This window comes from Cucurbita pepo, chromosome LG20 (assembly GCF_002806865.2).
Source record: "Cucurbita pepo subsp. pepo cultivar mu-cu-16 chromosome LG20, ASM280686v2, whole genome shotgun sequence".
Taxonomy (NCBI): Eukaryota; Viridiplantae; Streptophyta; class Magnoliopsida; order Cucurbitales; family Cucurbitaceae; genus Cucurbita; species Cucurbita pepo.
The window spans coordinates 1,909,064-1,931,259 of NC_036657.1; the positions used below are offsets into that span (position 1 = coordinate 1,909,064).

Genomic DNA, 22,196 nt, shown 5'->3' on the forward strand with positions numbered 1-22,196 from the left:
GGGGGGGGGGGGGGGGTATATGACTACGACTACTACTACTACTACTAAAATTCCTGCTTTCACAAAAGTCATTATATAGAAGTTATGCAGGACAATGTTTCATAAAATAAGAACTTACACCGAGCAATTTGTCTAAAACAAAGCTCAATTCGATAGCGCCGATCCATTCGCGTGACCCAATAAATGAATCATCCTTGTCACCAATCTCCACTAGTGCTTCTTGTATTTCCCTAAAAGAGGTAGAACTGGTCATGCATGAATCTCAAATATTCTTATACTCAAACTGCAGATAATAGCTATACAAAGTACTTGCCATTTCAACCACTATCATTGATTATGCTGATTTTGTTCTTTATTTGGTAAATATCATTGATATCTTTTCTTATTTACTTGGTAATCAGCATAATCAACTTCGCTAAGTGTCTCGTACTTGGTAATCAAATAATGCTACACGAAGTAATAGCTATACAAAGATACGTTACTCAAATATTTTTTTTCTCGTACTTGATCGTAATCTTTTTCCCTTGGTATTGTCTCTCAATTTTGTCTTGTAAACTCACTCCTTTGTAATAAACACTGATTTTAGTGGTTTTTTGTACGCTCTGAAGTGAGTTACACATTTTTCCTATTTTACATTAATTTCGCTATATCAATGAAAAAGTCTATTTTCAAAATATCAAAGAAAGAAAAACATAGCACAATCAGACCTACAAAGCACAAATAATAAACACATGGTGGTGGTGGTTTTTTTTTTTTTTTTTTTTTGGGGGGGGGGGGGGTGAGCATTAATGAGGATCAAATTCAAGCTATAATTCATACCTATGAGAAGGAACATCTATGGATGTATAATGTTGGAGTCTGAACCACGAAATGATGGTCTGCAAAGAGCGGTAAGCACAACCCCAGCCCTACAACACAAGTAGTTGTCATAATAATCGGAGTATTAGTAATTTTTTATCTTATCCCACCTGAGAAGGGGGTATATTTTCCAGCACATCATAGATCATCACTGAAGCATATCAGTAGAGAGTAAAAAATTCCTTCAAAAACAAACAAATTTTCCACAGCTTACTATCTATCCTAAGCAGAGGAATGATTTTATATTGACTTCAACGTTCCTTTTCAGAAGAGAGCAAGTCAATTGGCTATTGAATTGTCTATTCTACAAAATACATATATTTACGTGAACAAATTTACATGGTTCTTGTGCTCACGAGGAACTCCAACGCTTCCAAATTAAAAATATCATTGACCATCTATAGAAAGGATGACAAATTTAACGGATAAGTTTTCAAATTTGGAGAAACCCTAAAGGATAATATTATCAGTATAGGACATTCACAACACAGATAAAAACATTTTAAGTTTATTATTTCTTTTCCCTAAAGGATTTAAAGTAGTCTATTATTATAACTTTGTAATATTCAGGTGAAAGTCCGTCTCTAATAAGTTCATTGTGTCTTTGATAATTTAATAAATTACAACTTCTAGGTAAATGGAAAGTTCGAATACCGAGTCATTGAAACCTTCTTGAAGATAATGATGGTACTCATACGACCCTTGAACAATAGACGTTTGGCCACCAGAAACTGCATTATTTAAATTTGATTACTAAGAGAAGAATAACAGAAAAGACAATATTTGAGATCCATTATTAGCAACCTACCACCGCTACTAGGAATTCCAATATGAACATCTTTGAGCAAAAAGGAACCTGTTAAGATCATTAAACAAAATGACATTTAGCGTAGAAAATCCACCAAAAGAGAAAGGGAGAACAAAGTTTGGCATTGTTATGTACTGCATCTGAATAATTCTTACCCTTTCGTGGCAAATTGTCCTTCCTACTAGAGAAATCCAAGGCACTGGCAATTCTTAGTACAGGACGATCAAAAGGTAACCCCAGTCTTAGGTGTAGGGCTTTCCTTAATTCAACTGATTGGGAAAATGGTTAGAAGTACATAATGACAAGTTAAGCACATGACAACAATAATACAATAGTAATAATCACAGTTCCTCAATAATTATGCAAAGATTCACAAACCTGAAAAGAGAGTGGATACTTACAAATTAAAGGTGCCTGTACAATTAGTTGAAACACAATTTGACAATTTACCATAACTCTAACGACCCTTATATTTTCAAGTTCAACCATATGGTGTCAATAAGCAAGAGTTGGCATATCAGAGGTCATACACTTTGAATTATACCTTGCTTCATTTCAGTCTCCCCATAAGTGAGTTCATAGGTAGCAGTTATTGGATGCAAAAATCCGGGAGGACAAAAATGATATGGCACTAGCTGCAGAAGCAAACATCGATGGATAAGATNGGGGGGGGGGGGGGGGGAGAAACATCAGATGTAGGAAAACAGAACAATAGACCGTTTAAATAAAATATCAAAAGGATGAAAGTAGAACTTGCTGTGTACCTGAGGAAGTTGCTTTAAAAGGTTGGGTAATATTGCATTCTTCATCGAGTTTAAGTGATCAACTACACCCGGAATGACCAACATTGAAACAGCATAAGTCAATGGAAGATACTTGGCAGCATAACAGAGAACTTCTACCTTCAAGTCGACAACCAAAAGCCTGGCCTTGTCCATAGCTGAAAGTACATAAATTTAACTTCCATTAGGAGTGGTAAGAACACCTATACCATGACAAACATCTGCTCGTTACCACTTTAAGGCTGGAGAGGTGAAGTTATGAAGTAAATACTGACATCAATAACTACCTGGCAAGTATTCTACAACTGGTGCATTAGATTTTTGAGACTTTTCCGAGCTATTTAGAAGAACACTTACTTGGACTATATCTGCATTCTAAGAAAAAAAGCTCTTGAAATACTAGGGCTAAGATCGCATTCTAGTTTCTTAAGGTGAAACTAAGCAAAACACTCATAGAATCACCAAAAAAATCTTATAAGTCACAGAAAGCCGCACATGCCAAAAAAACATCTGGAAAAAAAATCAATACCTGTGAACAAAACGTTGTGGACTCAGTTTTACTTTTTAAACAGAAGTGTTCACATGGAAAAGACATCCCATCAGCATTTTGGCTGCCTTCATTCAAATGCCTAATCTTTGAGAGATTAATTTGGAAATCCATTTGTGAACCACGTAGAATGACTGGACAAGGATCTTCTGTGGAGTTTTTATATAACGATTCCACTGCATATACCACCTGTGGGTCACTCAACTTGGAAACAACTGATTCTATGGCATTTGTGTACGTCTTTTCAACATCTGAAAGATATGGGAGATCAAATGATATTAACACACATCTCACTTATTTAATAAAAGCAACAAAAGTGATGGAAAGAAACAATTTCAAGACAGCAAAGCAGGTATCTGGTAGAAATATATGCCGCATAGTATGCACACAAAACACTGCACGCTGAGTACTTTTTAGTTTTCATCAAGGAAAGTTAATTGACAAACCATTTGATCAATTGGTCCCCCTGGTAGAGATACAAACAATCTTAAATAAACTCCCACTGTCATAATATCTTTTTGTATATGTAATGTTCCTGAATCCTAGATTATCAGCTAGACTACTAGAACTCCAGAGTGTAAAGTGCTAAAATTCAGCAAGACCACAGTCCTGTGTATGCTCCAGTGCCTTAGTTGAAGCAAACGTTATGTAGCCAAATCAACACGTACAAACTGGCATCTCTAACGTGAAAGTGTAAAGCATTGTATCCCTCGAACATGCAAAAAGTTATGATAACTAAACAAAAAGCCACCCGTTTTAACTTCACCTGATGGACTATCGAGAGGAATATAGAGCGGTACACTAATCGGTAGTTCACACCGGAGCAGACAACCTCTCTCCCAAATATATTTTTCGGGATTATTTTCGTACATAACAGAAGAAACAGAATCCAAGCTCGTGCCATTTCCAGACTCGGAGATAAAAAAATGAATATCTGTGGAATTGAAATCAGCAACCGCTCCAATCAACAACTGTTTCTCCGACTTTTCTCCATGAGATAAAAACTGATTCAGTCTCCTCGCCGCATCAATTGCCTTTCTCGCATGTTCTTCGACGTTGAAATTTCCAACAACCAATGCTCCAATAATATAAAAACCCTTCAATAATAACGTCCGCAGGTCTTCTGCTCAAAAAATCAGATTAAGTTCCTTAATTCTAATACAAGAGGCTAGAAATCCAGTTCACTCGAGACTAAATAGTTCAATGCAGTCTATCATAAATTGATCGACTATAGAATTCTTCTAATTCAGGATGTCTTTGAATGAAACTCGCATAAAGGTACTAACCTGCTTCCTTGGTGAAATCAGGCGAGACAGATTCCTGTGGAGACAAATGATGGATGCATCTGAGAGTGGAGACGATAGTCAAAGGCGACAGAAACGGCGATCCGATGAGCCATTGAAGAGCCGGCTCTTTTTTCTGGAGAACGAGTTTTGGCGGCAGAATTTGGATACATCGTTTCTCATCGACTTCCTCCATGGATGCTTGAAGCTAGCTCGCAGCTCCGAATCGCAAGTCGTTCGCCGGAACTTGCAAAACCATACGCATTAAGCCGCACAATTTGGGCTAGGCCGGAAAGGCACAAATACCACCATAGAGCCCAATTAGTTATGGGCTAACTTTGAGTATTTGAAAACTGAATTTACACAAATACCCTTGAATTTATTTTATTCTTAATTTAATTAATTTAAATTCAGAAATTAAGAAAACGATAATAATAATAATAATAATGGAGACTTGTCATGATCCTTTGTTGAATTTATTGTGTTATTTTGTAATTAATGTAAAATAAAAGATACATAAATAAATTGAGATCTTCAATAATTATAGTATTGTTTATGTTATTTTGTAATTAATGTAGATTTAAAATTTAAAAAATAAAAATAAAAACAATGAGAGATTTTCCATAAAGTGGGTTTATATATCCTAACGTGTTCTTCGAACCATTTGCTTAGACGTAGATTTGAATAAAAAAATTCATTTTATTCAGTTCGAATGTAAAGAAATTCCTCATTTAGATAGAGAAGGGAGAGGAAGCGTGTAAAGAAATTCCTCATTTAGATAGAGAAGGGAGAGGAAGCGTGTCATATCCCATGTTGCTCGGGGAGGAGAACCAAACACATTTATAAAGTTTTGCTATTTGTAATGAACTGGGCCTCGTTCATTGAGCTACAAGCGGCCCACTGCAGAACACAGGCCGCACAAATTGCAGTAATGGGCTACGTTGAAAAGGCCCAAATATCAGTCAAGCCCAATTACTTACATCCGGCCCAATATTTAAATCTCGTGGTCGATAGTTGAACTGGGCCTTTATTGAGCTACAAGCGGCCCACTGTAGAACAATGGCCGCACAAATTGCAGTAATGGGCTACGTTGAAAAGGCCCAGATCTCAAGTTTGTTGATTGGTAATATAAATCATTTAAAATTCTAACTTCCATGATCAAACAAATCAAAAATCCAATAAAATTTTATTTTTAAATATTAATATATAATTTTTAAATCAATAGATACTTTTCTAATAATTATATAATAAAAAATGTTATAATAGTCACATAAAAATATGTTTTCTTGTATAATTTAACAAAGGATCGGGTTTTTAATGTAAAACCAAGATCTAAGGAGGTCTAAGATTATCTCGTAACCCGACACAATCAATTAAAGTAAATTTAGCAATGTCGCACCTCCCGGTACTAGGTACCTTTAAGAATTTTAATTTTCAATTAAGCAAATCATTAAGTCTAACTAAAATTAACATGGTGATATAATTACCCCGCCAACTAAAACCCATCACCACGTGGCTCTAAATCATTGCACCATTTTGTATAATTTCTAAACCCAAATAATTAAAAGGACCTTCTTATAATATTTCTAAAAATCAACCTTTTAGTATTTATGTTGGTGACTTATATATTTAATTTCAAAAAATAAATATATCATTTTTTAAATTTTAAAGAACTCTCAGTTGGATATCGTTTCCCTTTTTTTTTTTTTTTTAATATATTTTTTATTTTTTTAACAAAAAGTAAATAAATAAATAAATAAATAAATAAAGATAAGAGGAGAGGGACCATTTTAACCCCACTATGCACCATGTGGTCGAGATTTTGAGACAGTGGGAGCCCTTTTTTGTAATCAACCTTTTTATTTATTTATTTATTTTGGTTTTAAATCACAAAAATCCCACCTTTTATTTATTTTATTATTTTTTATTTTAACCGAGTAAAAAATAAAAATATATACTGTCGGTGGAAAATAGTTGTACAAATTTAGCGTTGAATTTTGTAATTAAAAAAATAATCATAATTAGAAGAAAATTTAGTTTTAAGGGTTTAGGTTGACAAAATTATGATTAAAAATAGGAACAATAATATACAAAAATCCACCGACAAAACATTTTCCACTTAATTATTTTTATTTATTACTATTTTTGATGTGGAAATTTGGGGTTCTCCATGTGCTTGCTTGTTGAAGTGGATTGTCCACCCAATAAATAAAAATTGGTGAAAAAAATAACGATTGGCTGAGTGGGATTGCCATGTGGAGTGCTGACGACATAACACGTGTGTAATGTAACTGAACGTGCATGAGAATTGATGGAGGTGAGGGCTATTCGATCCTATCCTATCTTCAACACTTCATGCCTGCCTTTGAATCTCTTAAATCATTTCATTTTTATTTTTTTGAATTATTCAATTTCCATAAAATAAATAAATAAATAAAACTAAATAATTACCAAATAAATGGTAAATATATATTTTTTTAAATCGAAATAAATTTATTATTGTGTTTTCAATGGTAAAATTGATGAACTGTTTAATGATAAATAGTACGTAATATAAATTATTATTTTAAATAAAATACATTTTGACGTTATATTTTTAAAACTTGCAAAAAAAAAAAAATTAATTTATGAACCTTACAAGGCAGTTTTTAATTTTTAATTTGTTTTATAAATAATTTCATTGTTAATTAAAAAGAAAAAAGAAAAAAGAAAAAGTGGAGACATTCTCAAATCCCCCGGTTGTACGTTTGAGTTCATGACGGACGACGGCGATTCGTCCGGAAAAAGGGTTAAGAGACAGATCCCCACCACGTGACGGACCGAAAATGATTTTCTTGGCCTCCACACCGTGCCACGTGTAATGGAAACTCACACGACGATGCCATGTCAGCAACGCATGCGGAATTTCGGCGAGGTTTGCGGAACTCTAGTAATTTTAAAAAAAAAAAAAAAAAAAAAAAAAAGGGCCCTACTTTAGCTTTATTAGAAGTTTGATTTTGGAGTGCAAAGCATGTGCGGTTGTCACGAGGATTTGTGGCGCAATTAATTGTCCATAAATTTCAATATTTTGTCTTTAAATTAAGCCAAATTTAGATAAACTTCTTTTAATAAATTTTATTTAATGTTTTTTTTCAACAACATCGTCGTGTTACCTATTTTTATGATTAAATCACCGAACATAAATGTGCACCTTGTCAATATAAGTAATGACGTCTAATTATTTTTAACATTTTTTAATTATCATATTTTCGTAACCGCTCTTATTAGATGTGGTCTTAATTTATTTATATACCTCTCATTTACACGAGTATCATAGTTTTGTTTTAAAAAATTAACCCCAAATTAATATCTTTTCTTTTTTCTTACCTAAGATTTTCCTCTCAACCAGGTTACCTATATTTCATTAAATTTGGCTAAATAATAAATTTATTCTTCATTTATTTAATTTATATAAATGTTAAATACTTTCATTAGAGTGAGGAAGCATCTCGATGAAATATGTTTTTAGTAGACCAATTAGTGACTTAGTTTTTTACACGAAAAAAACAAAATGTCAAAAAAATTTAGAGGAAGAATTAACAAATTGTTCACCGCTATGTTCGATCTAATATGTTATAAACTTTTAAATTTTTCTCTGTTTAGTTACTAGACTTTAAAAACTGTCTAATATATCATTAAAATTTTAATTTTACGTCTTATTTTATATTATTGAAAATATTATAAAACTACACGACACTTAATTTAAAGATTTATTAGATATAAAATTAAATAATAAAATATTTATTTAAAATTTTACCCAATTTTTTTTAAATATTATTAGACTTTTTTTATTATTATTATAAATTTATAAATATTTTTGGTTGGGTTACTAAATTTCGTTTGAAAATTTCAAAAGAAATCGGTGGAAAAAGGGGCCAAAATTTATGGGTATTTATTGGTTGGGTTGGAAACAGTGGGGTCCACTGGATGCTGGTGGACGTGTACAAATTGTTTATTGTAAAGCAATTATATGCCCTATTATTTTGGGATTTATGGGGAATCAATATGAATATTTAATGCTTTTTTAAATTATATTGCCCTATAAAAAAAAAATTGAATAAAAATATAAAATCAACTCCTAAAAACAATAATCAAATATGTACGAAATTCTTGATTTATTAAGATGTATAACTTGTTTTTTTGCATCACTAATATTTTAAACATTATATATTTATATTATTTAGTCAAATCAAAACACGAGTTTCAACAAAATACCAAATTAATAAAATCGAAGCTTAATTTAATAAATTATTAATTAAAAATTTAATGTAATACGTTAAAACGCCCTCCAACATTAGAAAAAATGGGCGTTCACGAAATCATTACCATTTTGTTTTAAAAATATCATTAAAATATATATATATATATATATTTGAAGATTTTATTAAAAATTTAATGGTATTTTGAAAGTTGAAAATTAATGGATATTATTGAAAATTTTGAACAAATTATAAATATATTATTATGATTATTATTATTATTATTGTAGCGTCAGGGTCGACTTCGAGCGCCTACCATTATTTAGGGATTATTTAACGGCCGAAACTACCCGGTTGGAATCCCGTAAAACCAGAAATCAACCTCCAGCAGCACTTACTTGTGGGCCCCACATGTTTAGTTTAGTTTAGTTTAATCACACAATTAATCACCTCCTCAACCTTCTTAATCTCTTTATATACTTCTCCTTCTTCCTCTGTTTTTTCTCACCTCTCACTCCTTCCATTTCCACTCTCAAATGGCACTGCCAACAGTCGTTCTCTCTCTCCTCTCCCTCTTTTTCCTCTCCGTCTCTCTCTCCGCCGCTCTCTCCGCCTCCCCTGCCGCTGTACCCAACCCGGAACTCGTCGTAGAAGAAGTACACAGGTAAAACGACATTCCCATCTTAACCTCTGTTTTAACCTCTGTTTTTGTTTTTGTTTTTTTTTTTTTGTTCTTTGTTTTGAAATGTGCGTTCCACTCTGTGTTACAGATCCATAATCAATGCGACGAAGAGGAGAAATTTGGGGTATCTCTCATGTGGGACCGGAAATCCCATCGACGATTGCTGGCGGTGCGACCCGAATTGGGAGAAAAATCGTCAGAGACTAGCTGACTGTGGAATCGGCTTCGGCAAAAACGCCATCGGCGGTCGTGACGGCCAAATCTACGTCGTCACCGACGCCGGCGACGATGACCCTGTTAACCCCAAACCAGGAACTCTCCGTTACGCCGTAATCCAAGACGAACCCCTCTGGATCATCTTCGCTCGCGACATGGTCATTCGATTAAAAGAGGAACTAATCATGAACTCCTTCAAAACCATCGACGGCCGTGGTGCGAGCGTCCACATCGCCGGCGGCCCCTGCATTACGATTCAATACGTAACAAACATCATAATCCACGGTCTCAACATTCACGACTGTAAACCAGGGGGAAACACCGACGTTCGAGATTCCCCTCGGCATTTCGGATTCAGAACCATATCGGACGGCGACGGCGTTTCAATTTTCGGTGGTAGCCATGTTTGGGTCGATCATTGCTCTTTATCAAACTGTAACGATGGTTTAATCGACGCGATTCATGGGTCCACAGCCATCACGATTTCAAACAATTACATGACGCATCACGATAAAGTGATGCTATTAGGCCACAGCGATTCGTACACACAAGACAAGAATATGCAAGTCACCATAGCTTTCAATCACTTCGGCGAAGGGCTTGTTCAAAGAATGCCCAGATGCCGACATGGGTACTTCCATGTAGTGAACAATGACTACACGCATTGGGAAATGTACGCCATCGGAGGTAGCGCCGCGCCGACCATCAACAGTCAGGGGAACAGATTCGTTGCACCCAATGACAGATTCAGCAAAGAAGTGACGAAATACGAGGATGCACCGGAGAGTGAATGGAAGAATTGGAACTGGCGGTCGGTTGGGGATCTGATGGTAAACGGTGCGTTTTTCACAGCCTCCGGCGCCGAATCGTCGTCCAGCTACGCCAGAGCGTCGAGCTTAGGGGCGCGGCCGTCGTCTCTGGTCGGAACAATCACGACGAATGCGGGTGCACTGAGCTGCAGAAAGGGCTCCCGCTGCTGATTATTGCACTGAGCGAATTGTTGTATCTTTTTTTCTTTTTTTTTTTTTATTTTATTTTGGGGTGTTTTTATAATTATTACAATTTACAACCTCTGTATGTAATTCTTGGAACTATTGGGGGCTTCCTTTTAAGAACCTGAATGGTCTCCGGTCAAATCAAATGCAGAAGAGTTGATATTTGATATAGTAATTTCTCTCTCTTTGCTTTTTATTATTATTTTTAATATTAAAACTTTACTAAAAGAAGATTTATCTTTTAATTTTTATAAATCTTTTATTAATTTTTAAGAACCACAATTACTTGAATATCTTCATTTAATTTTATTATTAATTAATACAATATTGGCGCCATAAATATTATTAATTTTTCATTGTCCTTTAAAATAGTAATTTATTAATAAATTAGTTTTTTTCCTTTTTAAAATCTATTAAATTTTTAAATTTTAAATTTCATCCAACTATTTATTTATTTTTTAAATTTAGATTTATCCTGCACAAAATTAAATTATTTTATATTTAATAAACTTGTTAATTCTTTTAAAAAATTATTATTAAAATAAATTGAAAAGAAACCCGAGATTGGTAAAGTAAAAGTTTTCTACTACAACCTACTTTCGAATCGTTCGATTTGACTTCATATCTTTGGACTTGAAAATTTACGCCACTAATTTCAATATACATATATATATATATTTTAATTTACAAAATTCCGAGGGCAAAAGATTACAACCGAGTTCGATAAAAAGTCAATATATATATATATATATATATATATATATATATATACTAAAAAAATCATGGAAGATCCCAAATGGAACAAAATCAAGAAATGTGTTGATTAATAGTTTAGTTTAATTAAAAAATATTTTTTTTATTTGAATTCTGTGCATTAAAAACGAAAACAGTAGCATTTTGATCGATTTTTGTCGGCAGGTCTTTTTTTTTATTATTTATTTTAAGAAAATCCTTTTAACCCGTCCAAATTAAACAACAAATATATGGTCATAATTCAAACCTAGGAATGATTCAATTAAACGATGAATGCGGATGGTTAGGTATGTTCAAATGTAACGATGTTTTGACTACTAGACGGTTGTTCGAGATAGGTGAATTCTAACCCATATTGAAATTTTTTAAGAAAGGTTAAAAGATGTTTTAACCAACGAACGATTATCGTTAGATACGTTCAAACGCATCGACATTTCGATAGAGATAACAAACGTCGTAAACTACCAAACAGTTGTTCGAAACAATAGTTGTCGGTAGGTTGAAGTTCGTAAGTCGAATAAGTTGTTAAATTTTGTATTTATGGTACCGACCAACTAAAAAGTTAAAAAGGCGAAATTAAAAAAAGAGGAGGAAGAAGAGAGCACATGGGTAAGTATAAGTACATGGTTGAATGATGGGTTTGTTTGTTAACATTAATTGAGAGTTTCAAAAAACAGGTCATGTTTATTGCCATACCACATGCCACCATTTAAGTCTTCTTCTTCAACTCCCTTTCACATATCCATTTCCCCTTTATTATTCTTTCCCCCTTCAGTGTCCTTTTGACTATGCCTATCTCCACCCGTTTTAATGCTATGCGTTTGTCGTGACAACGTAATTGTAACACCCCAAACTCACTGTTGTTCGATATTATTCGTTTTAGCCCGTTACATATTTTTTCCTAATTTTTTTCGCGTATGATACAATAGGTAACCTTAAGGATAACGAGTGGCGGCATGTTTGATGATGAAAGTCCCACATCAGCTAATTTAGAGAATGATCAGGAGTTTATAAGTGAGGAATACTAATTCCATTCGAGTGAGCCCTTTTGGGGAAACTCAAAGCAGAGCCCAGGAGAGCTTATGCTCAAAGTGGACAATATCATACCATTGTGGAGAGTCGTGTTCGTCTAACACGGCAAAACTCTTGATTGATCAACGCGAGTGAACTGTGCTTAGACGCTTCGTAGGAAAGAGATCACTGGAGTATAGCACAAGATGGCCTTTTTCTTGCTGCCATGGGCTAAAAAACGAAAGTTTTTAAGTTTCATATTTTAACCCAACGTATGTGTCAAATTCATCAAACTTGAATGTTCCTTACAGTTTCGTTGAAAAATATCGGAAGAATATCTATGAAGTTCTTTATCTTCGTAATGCGTCACTTTTATTTTACACTTCAACTCAATATGCATAGTATTACATTTGAATTGAAAAAAACCTACACTTATAGGAACGGTTCATTGGGTGGAATAAGTGGCGATGTCACACCCTACTCGATTATTTATACTGTATCTAATTTATAATAAAATTATTTTTCTCTTAATGTTGGATAAAAGAACGCTATAAACTAAAGCAAATCTGTAGGGAATGGAGATTGAATTTATGGTTGAGTCATTACAACGGTTGTTTGGATTAGTGCTTTAGTGATTGAGAGTTATCTCAATCCGAGTCCGTAAAATATGAGTCATAAAAGCTAATTGAGTGTTGATAGAAGTCAAATTATACTTTTAACGGTAATTTCCGAATAAGAAAACGAAATGGAATCAAGTTATCTCAATCCAATAATTCCTTCCCTTTTCCATTCTTCTCTTGTTCTTTTCTCGAGACCTCTCGAGTAAAAATTACGTTAAACAGATAAACAATGTATTTCTAAAATATCATTAATCGGGTGCTAAAGTCTAATATTTTAGTTGTTCACGTAAAATTTTCAGCTACTTCCGCTATCAGTTACGGGGTTGATTTTTTTTTTTTTTTGCTGCTAAACTTAAACCCGATTAGTATTCGAGTCGTTCGAGGTAATAAATGTTCAAAATTTTGAAACATGAACTAATATCAAAGTAGCTAGAGCCCTCCTCCACATGAGTCCCATAAATTTTGGGTAACTTTTGTAATTTCCAGAAGTTGTGGGGCCAACTTGTAAGCGGTGATTCTAATTGAAGAAATATCGCAGTAAATGATGGCTTTTTTTTGGTCATCGCTATTTATCCAAATTATTATTTTAATGATTTCTCACGTTTCTAACTATAAAACCAATCTTAATGATGTTTATAAGTAGTAATTATGATTATAAACATACTTAATCCATAATTAAATTAATTAAATACTTCCCCGAAGCATAAAGTTTAATTAACATAATTTGTTTAAATATATTTTTTTTCTATTTTTTAAATATAAAAAATGTAAGATATAAATATTTAAGCCTTTGATTTTAATATAACTTTATTAAAATAAATTGAATGAAGCCCAATAAAGCGAAGTTGTCAATCCCAATGATATAGGCCTGGATGAAAATGCGGTCTTCAAGCGTTATGGGCCTAAATGGATCTTTCATTTAGGCCCATTGGGCTTATGTAAAAGGATGCCCAATAATTGAAGATCTAACACCCTTAGGTAGTGGTGTACATTCAACCCGACCCTATAAGGGTTGGGTTGGTTTGGATTAGCATTTTGGATGGGGTTGGTTCATTTTTTCTGAACATTGTAACGGCCCATTCCTACCGCTAGCATATATTGTTCTCTTTGAGCTTTCACATTCGGGCTTCCCCTCTAAATTGTGGTTTGTTCTCCCCCCTAACCAATGTGGGACATTACAATCCACCCCCTTCGGGGCCCAGCGTCCTTCCTGGCACACTGCTTCGTGTCTACCTCCCTTCGGGGAACAGCGAGAAGGCTGACACATCGTTCGGTGTCTAGCACTGATACCATTTGTAACGGTCCGGGCCCACCGCTAGCAGATATTGTCCTCTTTGGGCTTTCTCATTCGGGCTTCCCTCAAGGCGCGTCTACTGGGGGAAGGTTTTCACACCCTTCTAAATGGTGGTGTGTTTTCCTCCCCAATTAGGACATCACAATCCATAAATTATACCATAATAATAATAATAAATAAATAAATAAATAAATGCTATAAATAAATCTATATTGAAATGAATTAAAAATCATAGGCAAATATATTTCATTATCCAATACACCGCTCCACTTAATTAATTGTTTGAATTAAAAAATAAATAAATGAAATCAACAAAAATAATTAAAAGATTTGCCGGATTAAATCCCTAATTATTTTTTTAGAAATAATATATTTTTCTCCCGCCCTTCGCCGATTTTTCACATTTCTCGTCATTCCTTGACCGTGTATAACCGTCACTTAATAATAAATTAATAATCGTGGAGTACGCATTTAAAAATTAAATTTTATTTATTTATGTACGAATAAAATAATATTAAATTTAACTGTTACTCTGTGACTGGGTGTTCGTACTTTTCCCATTATTTTTAATAAATATCCGTGCATGTCACGTGCCTCAAATGCATTTCTGGCCTCACATATTCAAATGTTTTTTTAATTAATAATTTAAACTATTTATCGGTGATTATATTAATTATTAAACCTAAAATTTTTAATTTTATACCTAATAAATTTGATGGGTTGGTTTGTTCGTTCACTCTAGAGTTGAAATAGGTTAGGAATCCAAAATGACGATATAGTACAAGCCACTAAACGGCACCGCTTTGCCACAGATCCACTTTGGTTTCGTCTCGAACATTGCTTTGCCGCATATCAATATACTTGATGTAGACTAGAAAGAAGAGACTTGCTCGTGGGTTGGGCTAGAAGGGTTGTGGTCTCGTCACTCTCCTTCTGATACGGAATTGCATCTTTTGAAGAGAGGTTCTTAACGGACACGAACTTCAAGCTTTTATGAAATTCAAGTTGTTGATGATCTTATTTGAAATAGACAACGACACATGTATAGTTGTGGGTGATTTTGAAATGAGATGTGAAACAAGATGATATGCTTTATGTGACCAAATTATTAATGTACATATTTGTGTGGTTATTATTTGCATCCTATTTTCTTTCCACTTGAATTATGTCTCTATGTACGGTTTTCAATAATTACGTTAGTATCTTTCGCTATCTTGCTCCAGTGTTGTTATAAAAAAAAGTTAGGTTCACTTGGACACATGTGAAAAATGTGAATGATTTTATGTTTTAATATAATTAATGAGGACGACTTTTTTGTTTTGATATAATTAATGTATTAGTGTTCATAGTATTATGAACTGATTTATACATAATAATATTAATGGTTAATTGACGAATTTTCAACCGTCGTTAATAAGACGCCAATTATCATTTTAAATGTAATGGGTTGATCCCGACCCATTATTTTTAATAAGTACGGGTGAGAAACTTAGCTGGCATTTATTATTAGATTAGGAATGTTATGTTCTCTTTGACCTGTTACATATCACTCACTCAAAATGTCTCACAATCCACCTCTTTAGGAGCCTAGTGTCTTGATCCACTGCTCAGTATCTGACTCTGATATCATTTGTAACCGCAGATATGACTCGTTGTGTATGGTAATCAGTATAATAATTTTAAAAATAATGTTGGGTGGACGGTGCATATCACGGCAGATGAGGACAGGAACAGCAAATGCGGTGGAAAGGAAGGTGGGCAGATTTACAACTGTAAAAGCTCCATATAATTCCGCAATTTTCTTGTGGAGCGCTGTATATATATAATGGATTTGATCGTTTCTGTTAGGGGCCGAGAAACGTGCACATCGCTCCCCATTACGAAATGGAATCTACTCTTGCCGCCTCCGTCCCTCCCACCGCCCTTACCGACGACCTCTACTGCAATTTCCCGGCCACCGTTGTCTCCCAGATCGTTACGTCTTCCATATTCAGGGAGCTTCCTGAACCTGACGTCCAAATCCTTGCCTCCGGTGGACTTCGAATCCCGGCCCATTCCGGCATCCTGGTAACTCATCGAGTCTCTCTGGTCATGATTTTGATAACAATGAGATTTCTGATATTTGATTTTATTGAAGGCTTCGATTTCGCCGGTCCTCGAACAATTGATAGATCGGCCGAGGAAGAAGCGGAGCGCTATGAAAGTGATTTCGATCGTTGGAGTTCCCTCAGACGCCGTCGTTTCGTTCGTTCGGTTCCTCTACAGTTCTAGGTTTAGATCTGCATCTCTTACAAATTCCGGTTTCGATTTGATTTCAATTTCTGACGGAAAGGATGGAAAATTTCCTTGCAGATGCACGGTGGAGCATCTTGAGAAGCACGGAATTCATCTACTGGCTCTGTCGCACGTTTACATGGTGCCGCAATTGAAAGCGATGTGTACTAAAGATTTGGCTCAGCGGCTTACGATCGAAAGCGTTGTGGACGTTCTGCAACTCGCCAGGCTCTGCAACGCATCGGATCTTTACCTCAAATGCATGAAATTCGTGGCTGATCATTTTAAATTCGTTGAGAAAACTGAGGGATGGCAGTTTATTCAAGATCATGATCCTTGGCTTGAGCTTGATATTCTTAAGTTCATCGACGATACCGAATCGGTAAACGCCATTTCCCTTTCCATTACTTATTTTATTTTCTCTGTTTAGTTCTTGAGAAATTTCTTCTTCAACACATCGATGAAATAATGGCAAATTTTTTGCAGTTTTGAGTTCAAATTTTAGAATATACAATGATTAGAGGAAAAATTTATTCTATGAACCTAAACCAAAAGGCTAATCTGTTTTCATCGCTAAGATTTATTTATTTCTTATTCAGTTTTGATTCTTATAGTTCTTACCTTCTGTGTTGGTTTCCTTACATTTTGCTTGATTTTGAATCAAATTATTTCTTGATTTGCTTGACTTCAGAAATTATTTCTGGATTTGCTTGAGTTCAACGCATCGATGATTTTGCTCGACTTTGATATTCTTAATTCACAAAAAATGTTAACGCTACAATCATTGGATTTTGCAGCATTTTTATAAAATGATTAATGTAACGTGGTCGTACTGATAAACGTAACGTGATCATACTAACTTTTCTTTGTTAATTAATAAATAAAATTAAAACAAGTAAAGTTCCTGATAAATTTGTGTATGCAGAGGAAACAGAGGAACAGGAGGATAAGAAAAGAGAGGAAGTTATACCTAGAGCTACACGAAGCGATGGAGTGTTTAGAACACATATGTTCAGAAGGGTGCACCATAGTGGGGCCCTACAACGTGGAGCCAAAGAAGGAGAGAGAACCCTGCAGCCATTACTCCACGTGTCACGGCCTCCAACTTCTGATCAAACACTTCGCCACGTGTAAGAAGCGGACCAACGGCGTAGGATGTGGGCGGTGCAAGCGCATGTGGCAGCTCCTGAAGCTCCACTCCTCCATCTGCGACCATTCCGAGTGCTGCAAAGTCCCTCTCTGCCGGAAATTCAAACAGCAGTCGTCGCCAGACGACGGCAACAAGCGCAAGGACGACGCGCAGTGGAAGATGCTTGTCAGGAAAGTGGTTTCCGCAAAAGCCATGTCTTCCCTGTCTTTGAGCAATGTGAAGATGCCGGATGTGGAGGAGGAGAGGGCCATCAGACAGCGTAGGATCGGGAGCTTTAGGTTGCAGTCGGGTCGACGGCAGAGATGACGACGCAGGTACTCAACGGGGGAGGGGCTGGGATTGGGGTGGTCAAAACTGGAAACAGGGGAATGTGATTTGTAAATTATTTTTTGTTTGGGAGTAGATGAAAGCCATTGGAATAATGCATGAAAGCATTATTAAAATTAAAAAACAAAAAAACAGAAAAAGAAAAAGAAAAAAAAAAAGTAAGTACTGTTAGAAAAAAGGATGTGAAATCCGTGTACCTCCCTCCTCCTCCCATATATGCAAATGGATATTTATGTTTGTTATCGTGTGGGATTTTTTTTCTTTAAATTTTTTTTTATTATTTTGCCTTTTAATTTCCTTCGTAAATAAATAAATTATTCTACCCAAATTACCTGTTTAAAATAAAATAAAATATATAGATAAGAAATTAGTTATATTTTTCTTTTTCTTTTTTTTTTTTTGTAAACTCTATTTAAATTGTATACTAGGTAGTTCAATTTATTTTTATTTAAAATTTAAAAGGAAATTGTCGGTTTATTTTACTTTTTTAGTTATCTTCCAATATTTAAAAAAATATATCACAAATTGGTATCATTTTTCTTGAAAATTTTATATTTTAATAATGTAAAAATATATTTATGCTTAGGATGAATCATAAAAGTATAATTTAATTAACGTATAAATTAATGTTAATGAACGCAAATTATTTTTATTTAATTATTAAATATCAATATTATTAATACATTTCGATATTTTTGCTGTCTTCCAATGATCAATGTTGGCAAATAAGAATGGGAAGGAAAGACAGCCGTAGAAATGGCACTCTCCCAAATTATTTTAAGGTAAAATATCTTTGTTCCCAAATTATTTTAAGGTAAAATATCTTTGTCCCCTCCAAACTTGAGCCTACTATCATTTAAGAGCGTTCATAAATTAGAGTTATATTTTTTTTCAATTAAATAATGACTAAATTAGAGTTATATTTTTTTTCAATTAAATAATGACTGAATCAGATGGTTCAAATCATTTATTTATTTGTAAAATATTTATTTATTTTTAAATATTTAATTTAAATTTGTAATTCAATTTCTTGAAAAATTACCTATCATATGATTAAAAATTATTTTTTAGATGGTTATGAAATTAAATAAAAAATATATAAATAATTATTAAGAATAATTTTTAAATTAGTAATAAATTTGAATGAGATGTTACCCAATTTAGTGGCAAATCTACTAAATTAAATTTACATTTATTCAAGTTTAACCAACTAAAACCGTATGAATTAAATTAAGTTGATCGAGTTTTTCATGTAATTAGGTTTTTATTTATTTATTTATTTATTTATTATTATTATTATTTAACAATTTGAAAAAGACAGGCGTAGGAGAGGTGGAGGCTTAGGTTTTCTCAGAATTTGGGTTCGTTCAACAACCATTTTCTTCCATCTAATCATTAATACAGTGCCAAGAACAATTAAAATATCTACCATAGTCAACAACCAAACGGCGTCGTCTTACGTTGATAACATCTTTGGCTTGTTTTAGCTATAATCAAAATCAAACTTCGAATAAAATGTTAATATAAATTAAAGTATTATAATATTGATTAAAAAAATTTAATTTAGCTCAATTGTTATAACCTAAACTAAGAAAAATACAACACATTCACAATATTGAATAAATAAAAATACAAAAATAATTAAAAAAAATATTAGTTGATTTAGTCCATTTGAACATTTTCACGCTTTCAACAGTTCATGAGCACAAGCCCAGACCATAAACTGACGGCTAAAGTTGGTAAGAATTAGATTCGGTCAGTCAATTTAATTTGTCTAATTAAATTCAATCCTAATGTTTAGTATTAAAAGAATCAACGATGCATATAAACTTCAAAATATCTTTGGATACATAAAATAAGTCGAACCTAATTCATTAATTAAGTTCTACCAATTTAGCGGTGGAATTATTAATTGAGAGAGATTTAAATCTTTATTTAGATAAGAAAATCAGCATATTAATTAAAAGAATCACAAAAAAGAGGTTAAATGAAGAAAGTTTAGATACTTAGTGGAAAAATGGAAATTATGTGTGACATTAGGTTATTAGCATTTGGCTATAAATGAGTAACATATCTTTCCTTATTTGCCAGCTGTCATTTATTATGCTGATTTTCTTCTTTATTCGGTAAATATCATTAATATTTTTTTAAAATTTTTTATTTATAGATAATATCATATCCTCAGAGCATTATTTATATTAACTATTATAAATACTGCTTCCATTGCCTTACAACCTTTATATCCCTTCTTTTATCTTTACACTTTCTACCATTTTTTTCTCTGTTCTTGTTGTTGAAGATGTTACGTAAGGCACGGATGAGCGTTCTTGTTGTCAAATGATTTTGAGATGACGGATTAGCGTTTTTATCTAATATTCGTCTTTGCATGGTTTTTAATGTTATTGGGACGGAAGTGGAGATTTCATAAGTATATAACAACTGCATCAATTAACGATTTTGCATTTATGTGAAACTTGATGTATGTAAAGAGCATGTTGAAGTTCGACACGTTGCTAAAGGCTTTCAATTGCATTAATAGACGATGATGCAACTACTACCGTCATTGTTGACAATAGGAGCTGTAGCACTGGTTTTGGGCCTGTGAATTTGACGACTTTTGGTAAGCTACAACTTCATCCTTGTTTTTTTCTAGTACGTGTTTAACGTTTGTATTGATGCTATATTCTTTCTGTGGGAGGTAAGAAACATAAACGAATGATGCTCGTAAGATTTTCGAATTTTAAATTTTTTAATATTTAAAAATTTATTAAAAAAATGATTTAATATATTATTTAATTTTTTATTTTTACTAATTTTCTTATTTTTAATTGGTGTAGAGGTAAGAGATCTGAAGTAAGAGGTCATAGATGACAATTTTATGGCCCTAGAGAATTTTGCCAAGGTCAAAGGTGACAATTTTATGGCCCGACATTTGAGCTTGGAGAATCTGCTTGATCTCAAAAGTGGACAATATCATACCATTGTGAAGAGTCGTGATTCTTGAGAAGAACAACCATTGTCCCAAAGCGGCTTCTCCTTTCAGAACTATGTTGCTACTCTAAGTTGGCCATGGAGACAATATTCAACCGTTGTGTTTACGGAGTCATTTCTAAATGACTAACCTAGACCCAACAATTTTTATGCTGAGTTCAATAATCGAGGTCCGGGTGTAGATGTGACATGCAAAGTAATAGGCATCAAAAGAGAGGCTTTTCATTTCAGAATTGCAGCATAATGGCCGATCAAGAAATAAACATAATTTCAAAGTTTTATCTTGACCATCATTGGAGAGACATTTCAACGCCCACCATTTTCAAATTTTTAGTCGCTCGTGCAAAATAGTCAACCTAGTGAACTGAGTCAGCTCTAAACTTAATATCGCATGATTACCGGAAACTGGTGTACCCTTTAGACCTGTGAATTGGTCTTATAAGAGGGATTAAGAGACAATGTAAGTATCGTTTATTGAAAATTCAAACGGATAAGTTTATTGATATTGTATTAATCAATGGGTACATGGGAATGAACTATTACATTTAATGAGATTAGTCATTGCTAAAATAAGATTCAATAAATCCCATGAAGTGTAGTAACGAGACCGCCATTCACGAGGGATAGGGATATCTTCGTAATTTTCCACACACTGACTTACGTATTTTTCCATATTGGTTGTCGGCAATTGATACACGTCAATCCCCGTTTGTGTTAGCAGTATCTGCATCGACTTTTGCAAATCATTAGTTCCTCTTTCAAAGTTATCCAAACATGTTTCAAACATGTCTCTTTTTTCACCAACAAACCCTCCGGAATTGATCTCTCTTTTAAGAAACACGATATTGTCGTTGAAATTACGAATACTGTGATTCACGAAGATGGTTAGAAGACCTATCATACTTGACTTCAAATCTTCACGATGATCCGAATCAACCTCGAAAATGCACAGCTTTGAGACTCCGTTAAATTGAAGCTTGTTGCAAATATTATGGGCAAAGCTCTCGTTTGCTCTGACTAACATTGAGAGGCTGAAAAGAGACAACAAACCAAGAGTAAAAGTCATCAGAATTGGAGTGGAAGAAGACATGTTCTTCATGTTTGACAAAAATCATAGGTACATAGCGGGAATTTATAGGGTAAAACTAATGAATTCCCTAACCTTTGTTTGGAAATGTCATTAAACTCAGAAATCGATCGTTATTATTCCCATTATTAGGTTAGCAACATTTGGAAAGAATCGAGTAACATATCTTCCTCATATGACAAAGTTCATTCATATAATTAATATCATTATTTTGTTACCGTATTGTGTATCAGCTGTGGTGGATATGTTCATTTAACCTACTGGACAAGAGCCCGATAAG

The 22,196-nt window shown here is 33.8% G+C and overlaps 3 protein-coding genes and 1 long non-coding RNA gene across 4 annotated transcripts in view; 3 read left to right on the plus strand and 1 right to left on the minus strand.

Moving 5' to 3' along the window:
* Positions 1 to 4,550, minus strand: part of LOC111782662 (probable Ufm1-specific protease) — a 5,350-nt gene extending 800 nt beyond the window's left edge. The window contains exons 1-11 of the mRNA XM_023663461.1: positions 4,282 to 4,550; positions 3,762 to 4,118; positions 2,978 to 3,246; positions 2,736 to 2,823; positions 2,431 to 2,606; positions 2,211 to 2,301; positions 1,822 to 1,935; positions 1,667 to 1,714; positions 1,513 to 1,589; positions 820 to 908; positions 119 to 230 (exon numbers count right to left, since the gene is read on the minus strand). Of these exons, the coding sequence (XP_023519229.1) occupies positions 119 to 230; positions 820 to 908; positions 1,513 to 1,589; positions 1,667 to 1,714; positions 1,822 to 1,935; positions 2,211 to 2,301; positions 2,431 to 2,606; positions 2,736 to 2,823; positions 2,978 to 3,246; positions 3,762 to 4,118; positions 4,282 to 4,474 (1,614 nt within the window). The 5' untranslated portion in view covers positions 4,475 to 4,550. The remainder of the gene's footprint in view (positions 1 to 118; positions 231 to 819; positions 909 to 1,512; positions 1,590 to 1,666; positions 1,715 to 1,821; positions 1,936 to 2,210; positions 2,302 to 2,430; positions 2,607 to 2,735; positions 2,824 to 2,977; positions 3,247 to 3,761; positions 4,119 to 4,281) is intronic.
* Positions 4,551 to 9,003: 4,453 nt separating this feature from the next.
* On the plus strand, positions 9,004 to 10,584 carry LOC111782664 (probable pectate lyase 22). Its single transcript, XM_023663462.1, has 2 exons — positions 9,004 to 9,180; positions 9,287 to 10,584. Exons 1-2 carry the CDS (start codon positions 9,053 to 9,055, stop codon positions 10,392 to 10,394), a joined length of 1,236 nt encoding a protein of 411 aa, XP_023519230.1. The 5' UTR covers positions 9,004 to 9,052; the 3' UTR covers positions 10,395 to 10,584.
* Positions 10,585 to 15,912: 5,328 nt separating this feature from the next.
* Positions 15,913 to 18,080, plus strand: LOC111782665 (BTB/POZ and TAZ domain-containing protein 1-like). The gene is made up of 4 exons (XM_023663463.1): positions 15,913 to 16,154; positions 16,225 to 16,358; positions 16,440 to 16,743; positions 17,287 to 18,080. The coding sequence occupies exons 1-4, from the start codon at positions 15,972 to 15,974 to the stop codon at positions 17,815 to 17,817; spliced, it is 1,152 nt and encodes a 383-aa protein (XP_023519231.1). The 5' UTR covers positions 15,913 to 15,971; the 3' UTR covers positions 17,818 to 18,080.
* Positions 18,081 to 20,063: 1,983 nt separating this feature from the next.
* LOC111783212 lies at positions 20,064 to 21,378 on the plus strand. Its single transcript, XR_002813323.1, has 2 exons — positions 20,064 to 20,458; positions 20,676 to 21,378. It is a non-coding gene; the product is annotated as an uncharacterized LOC111783212 (long non-coding RNA).
* Positions 21,379 to 22,196: the final 818 nt, after the last annotated feature.